The sequence below is a fragment of the Myotis brandtii genome, unplaced genomic scaffold, assembly GCF_000412655.1.
Source record: "Myotis brandtii unplaced genomic scaffold, ASM41265v1 scaffold274, whole genome shotgun sequence".
Classification (NCBI taxonomy): Eukaryota; Metazoa; Chordata; class Mammalia; order Chiroptera; family Vespertilionidae; genus Myotis; species Myotis brandtii.
This window is the reverse complement of record NW_005360425.1, coordinates 1,141,299-1,147,736: the sequence shown is the minus strand read 5'-3', so window position 1 is coordinate 1,147,736 and position 6,438 is coordinate 1,141,299. Positions and strand designations below refer to the sequence as shown.

The 6,438-nt window shown below is 39.6% G+C and overlaps 1 protein-coding gene across 1 annotated transcript in view; it reads left to right on the top strand.

The window, feature by feature from the left end:
• Positions 1-6,310: 6,310 nt before the first annotated feature.
• Positions 6,311-6,438, top strand: part of SFPQ (splicing factor proline/glutamine-rich) — a 17,515-nt gene continuing 17,387 nt past the window's right edge. Inside the window, exon 1 of the mRNA XM_014541491.1 lies at positions 6,311-6,325. Coding sequence (XP_014396977.1) covers positions 6,311-6,325 — 15 coding nt within the window. The remainder of the gene's footprint in view (positions 6,326-6,438) is intronic.

Genomic DNA, 6,438 nt, shown 5'->3' with positions numbered 1-6,438 from the left:
TTCTTGGGGGGGAAAGGGGTGTGGGAGATGCGGGAAGAGACTGAACAAAAATCGTGCACCTATGGATGAGGACAGTGGGTGGGGAGTGAGGGCAGAGGGTGGGGTGGGAACTGAGAGGAGGGGAGTTATGGGGGGAAAAAAGAGGAACAAATGTAATAAACTGAACAATAAAGATTTAATTAAAAAAAAAAGAAATCAAAGAAGTCTCCACCCAGAAAAATCCCGCCAAATTTCCTTTAAAAGCTGCTGATTCCCCTCACTGGGTGTTGGAGCCATCCAGGCTCAGCCACCTGGTGTGCAGATGATTGAATAAATTCATAATCCCTCACCACTCTGGCCTCATGCTTTCCTCCTTAGGCAACTTAACAATAGGGGTGGTAGTTTTTTAATTTGTAAAATGGAGCAAATGACAATACTATCAATCTCAGAGTTGTAATGAGAATTCAATATTAAGTACTTACTAGTATATAGTAAATGAACAATTAACTTTGGCTATTGTTATGATATTGGTTATTATTTGAGGCAGCTAATATTATATTAAAGGATTTTCCTTTTGGTTCACATTTCAAACTTTAAAAAAATATTTATTGATTTGAGAGAGAGAGAGAGAGAGAGGCCCGAGAGAGAGAGAGGCTCTCACATGTATGTTTCTCTCTCTCTCTTTCCCTTCCTCTCTCTCTCAAAGTCAATTTTAAAATCTTAGAAAAAAAATTTTTTTAGAGGAATTATTCTGTTCCAAACTTTAAAAAATTTTAAAACTAAATCAGTGGCGAACTTTATCAAATGCCTTTTGAGCTCCCATATGTTTTTTCTTATTTTAGTTATTTACTAGAGGCCCTGTTGATTGCTCGTTAAAACTTGTTACAGGAACTCAGCCTCTGCTGTGGGTGCAGCCATCTTTGTTATGGCATGACAGTCAATTTGCATATTCCCTCTTTATTAGATAGGATTATTTCCTTATTTGATTTATTGATGGGATGTATTAGCTTGATACTTTTCTTCTAATATCATAACTTCCCTAATATTATAGACATTCCTACTTAGTTGTGGTGGATCATTCTTTTTTTAAAAATATTTTTTTATTGATTTCCGAGAGGAGGGGAGAGGGAGAGAGAGAAACATCAATGATGAGAGAGAATCATTGATTGGCTGCTTCCTGCAGGCCCCATACTGGGGTCAAGCACACAACCCAGGCATGTGCCCTGACCAGGAATTGAACCGTGACCTCTTGGTTCATGGGTTGCTGCTCAACCACTGAGTCATACTGGTGGGAGGGATCATTCTTTTACTCTACAGTCAAACCTCCCATCTTAAACAATTCAGTTCAACCAAGTTGTTGAAGAAAAAATGTCTGTTGTCAACCAAAACTTCAGTTTTCAACCTGACAACCCTTTCATGCTGATACCAAAAAAATGTCTCTCAGGCAACAAACAAAGGAAAGAATGTTTTTGTTGCTGGCAAAATCTATGATTAGCACAATTTTAAAACATAAAGAGTGCCCTAGCTGGTTTGGCTCAGTGGATAGAGTGCCAGCCTGTGGACTGAAGGATCCCAGGTTTGATTCCAGTCAAGGGCACATGCCCAAGTTGTGGACTCAATCCCCAGTGGGGGTTGTGCAGGAGGCAGCCAATCAATGATTCTCTCTTATTGTTGATGTTTCTATCACTCCCTCTCCCTTCCTCCTGAAATTAATAAAAATATATTAAAGCAAAATAAAACAAAAAACATAAAGAGTGCTAATGTTGCTAAGGGTGTGGAAATGCTCACAAAATAAGAATTACAGGCAGTTGAATAGATAGAAAAACTGTTGATTGGATAAAGGAAAAGCAGTTAACCAGTGATAGCGTTTTTGAGGCAGTGATATATGAAAAATTCCTTTAAGGCTAGTAAGGGCTAGTTTAATAAATTTAAGAAAAGAAGTGTTGCCCTGGCCGGTTTGGCTCAGTGGATAGAGCGTCGGCCTGCGGACTGAAGGGTCCCAGGTTCGATTCCGGTCAAGGGCATGTACCTTAGTTGCAGACACATTCCCAGTAGGGATGCAGGAGGCGGCAGCTGATCCATGTTTCCCTCTCATCAATGTTTCTAACTCTCTATCCCTCTCCCTTCCTCTCTGTAAAAAAAAATCCTTAAAATATATTTTTTTTAAAAGAAAAGAAGTGTTTATTTATGGATTAAACAGTATATTAAACATCCTATATAATCAAACCCTAATATGCAAATTGACTGAAGGGCAGAATGACCGGTTGCTAAGATGCTCACTGACCACCAGGAGGCAGACACTCAATGTAGGAGTGTCTGTCCCCCAAGAGGGAGGTGCCCGGCAGCAGCAGCAGCAATCGGGGTTCGGGGCCAGCTAGCGGGCAGCGCCAGGCCACCAGCCAAAGCCGGTGCCAGCAGGGGGCCCCCCAATCACCCCGCCCACCAGTCACCCCACTGATGGCCCTGATCGCCGGCCAGGGACCCTACCCTATATATTGGGAACAGTCTGTTAGATTTAAAAATCAAAACCTGGCAAGGCTACTCTAACACTGAAAAAACAGCAATGACATGCATGGATCCTGGCATGCACATTTTGTGGTCAGCCCTGATTCTCACACTTATAACTGTAAGATAAAGCCTATTACTTAACTTCTCTCTGCTTCAGTTTTTCCACCCATAAGAAGGGGGAAATGGTACTACTGCCTCAGAAGGATCATGTTATGTACTACTTTTTATCATTAGGGCAAAAAAATGTAGCTGCCCATACAATAGCAAGATGCCTTTCACTTGTATGAAAAGTATGATCACTGCTGCATGCAGCCTCCTGGATTGCGAGGGGGATGTCCGACTGCTGGTTTAGGCCTGACATCCCCTGAGGGGTCCCAGATTCTGAGCGGATGCAGGCCAGGCCGAGGGACCCCCGCCCACCCCTCTGTTCATGAATTTCATGCACCAGGCCTCTGGTGTACTATATAAGAGAGGTTAAAAAAAAGAAAGGTTACAACAGGGAATCAGTTGAGGTCTGGAACAGATTAATTGAATTTATATTACATTTTTAAAAATATATTTTTGATTTCAGAGAGGAAGGGAGAGGGAGAGAGAGTCCGCAACCCAGGCATGTGCCTTTGACAAGAACTGAACCCAGGACCTTTCAGTTCTCAGGTCGATGCTCTGCCCATTGAGCCAAATGCTAGGGCTAGACTTTTTTTTTTTTTTTTTAGTGCATTATAAACTTCCTTGCTTCTTCAAGAAGAATACACTAACCAAACTTTTATTACTCATCTCCATTTGTCTTTGTTATTTTTCAATATATTTTTGTTGATTTCAGACAGGAAAGGAAAGGGAGCGAGAGGTCGAAATATCAATGATGAGAGAGAATCATTGATTGGCTGCCTCCTGCACGCTCCACACTGGGGATTGAGCCAGCAACCCAGGCATGTGCCCTGACCAGGAATCGAACCGTGACCTCCTGGTTCATAGGTCACATTCAACCAATGAGCCAGGCCAGAGGGCTCCATTTGTCTTATAGCCTCTAACACTCAAGTGCCTTTAGAAGTCTCTGATTTTTTTGTATCAATTACTAGTATTTACTGAGCACTTAGTACTAAACACTTCACACATCATGACTTACCTAAGGTAGTGTGTCAGAAATTTGAAGGACCTTGGGACAAGGTCCTGAAGATGGAACTAAAGGTTGTTCTTCATTGTTATGTTTTCATTCATTCATTTATTCATTCAACACATATTTATTAAGCATCTCTGGGTTAGTCGTATCACCTTAAAGAACACAGACAGAATCCTAGTCAGACAATAAACAAGTGAATGAATAAATAAACAAGATAAATACAAATTGCAAAGAGAGCTATCATACTGAGAGAGGAGGCTTACTTTAGATGTTGTGGTAATTGGCAGGGAAGGCTTTTTTGAGGTGACAGTCAAGGTGAGATAGAAAAATAGAGATGCCATAATGGCAGAAGGCTGAATAAGTAGCAAGTTCAAGTAGACCAGGGCAAAAAGCATGCAAAATAACTTGATAAATTCTAAAACCAGACAGGGCTCCCTGTAGATAGGATTAGGGAACTTAAGAGAAAAGATGCTAAAGCAGAGAGAGGTCAGATTGAGTCAGGTCATATAGATCTTGCTAAGGTGTTTGGACTTTATTCTAAGATAAATGGAAATCACTTTAAATATGGAAGGAAAAGGACAACTGAATTGTTATTTTTAATTTTTTATGAATTATTTTTTTCTTAAAAGGTCATATGGAAAATAGATTAGAGTGGACCCAGAAAGAGAGCAAGGAGACAAGTTAAATAGTAGTTGCAGTAATTTAGGTAAGAGATGGAGGTAAAAAATATTAGATTGCAGTGACAGAGATGGAGAGAAGTAAATGGAATCGAGATATACTTTGGAGGTAGTACTAATGTTTGGAGTTTATGAAGAGGCTGAATCCTTGCTATTTTAACAATGAGATGATGCTATTTACTATGCTGGGGAAAATTAGGGAAAGGAAGAGATTAGGTTAATAAAATAGAGAGCTCTAGTTTGGATATATTGACATGCCAACTAAAACTCCCAAGAGGAAATGTCTAATAAATAGTTGGATATGAGTTGGGAGTTCAAAGGAGAGATCTATGTTATCATGGAAATATACATTTGAAGATTATTAAATTTAGGTGGTATTTGAAGTCTTGAAAAGGGTCCATAAATGAGCCCTGAGAAATCCCAAAATTTAGAGGTCTAAGAGGAAGGAGTCAGAGAAGAAGACAGATTTCTGATGCAGGAGGAAAGTTATGAGAATATAGTTTCACAGAGGCCAGCAAGAAAAGTGTTTCATGAAAGAAAGTGCCATCTTTATTGAATGTTGCTAACAGGTAAAAAGAGATGAGCATAGAGAAGTGTTTGTTGGATTGGCAATATGTAAATCATTGGTATCTTTGGCTAGTTTAAGAACAGGTTAAACAGATTTGGGGTGGAAATGGAGACTTCTAGTGTAAATGACTTGTTTTAGTTTTGTTGTAAAGAGGAGTGAATAAATGAAATAATAGGATAAAGGGAAAGTTTTGTTTATTTTTGAGATTATAATGATCCAGTAGAAGTCATTGATGATGCACGGAAAAGTCCTAGAAAAGGCATGTCTGTCTCTCCCACTCCCTTCCACTCTCTCTAAAATTCAATGGACCCTAGAACTGGAGGGGAGGTGCCCTTTGAAAAGAGCAAAGACACATCTTTCATGATATCAGGAAGATGGAAAAGAAGATGGGTATTGAGGGGAACCTAAGTATTGCCACCTCAAAATGTGTCCTTTGGAATATTAATTTTAAGCTGGTTATTAAGAAATGAAAGACGCAGAATGAGTCTTTGCTCTTCCCCCTTTCTGTCTAAAGGAATTAAAATAGAAAAACCTGTTTAAAGGACCTTAGCATCATAATATAAACTAAACCCTAGCTGGTTTGGCTCAGTGGATAGAGTGTAAGCCCGGGGACAGATTCCCTGGTCGAAGGCACTACCTCGATTGCAGGCTCTATCCTGGCCCCAGTTTAGGTGCTTGCAGGAAGCAACCAATTAATATGTCTCGCTCTCTCGTCTCTCTCTCCCCCTCCCTTCCACTATCTCTAAAAATCATGGAAAAATATCCTCAGATAAGGATTAACAAAAATAATAACAATAATAGTAAACCAAATGTGGCAGACAAGGAGAAATCTAGTAATGCCTGTTTGTTGCAATTCCTTTGTGTCCCATTGTTTCTGGGTGGCCCAACAAGAATTTTACATGTTTGATCTTTATATGAATTGCCTACTTTTTCTTTGAAATCCCAGACCCCTGTCCCCTTCTCCTTTGTCCAAAATAGCACATAAACCTCAACTGCCTAATGCATCTTTGGGTCCTATATATCTTATGGCATCCCAAAATATACAGCAGTAATAAATTTTGGATCTTTTCTTCTGTTATTCTGTCTCATGTTAATTGGATTATTAGCCCAGCTAGAAGAATTTAGAAGGTGGGAGAAAAGTTATTTTTTTGTGCCCCACAGTACAAATCAAGTTGGCTCATGGTTTTCCAGTTGAATGACAATGTTCCTCCCTGATGATTTTTATTTTCTCAAATATGAAAATGCATTAGTTATATATGGTGAAGTGATAGAAGAAGTGTAGGAGTTTGAACAGAGAAGGCATGAAATACACTATCTCTGGAAGTGGGAAAGTGAACTTACTAGGGGAATTCAGTAAGAGTGCCAGGGAGAGTCTAATGCCCTTTTGAGACTTGTGGTCACAACTTTAAAGTGAAAGCCGCAGCCTTTATTAAGGAAGGTAAATTGTTGGGTCCAACTAGAATGGGGTTTTACCAGGTGAGTATAATGGAGGAGGAAAACAAAAGTTGTTTGTGTTTGTAGGCAACCTTTTTTTTTTTTTTAAATATATTTTATTGATTTTTTACAGAGAGGAAGGGAGAGAGATAGAG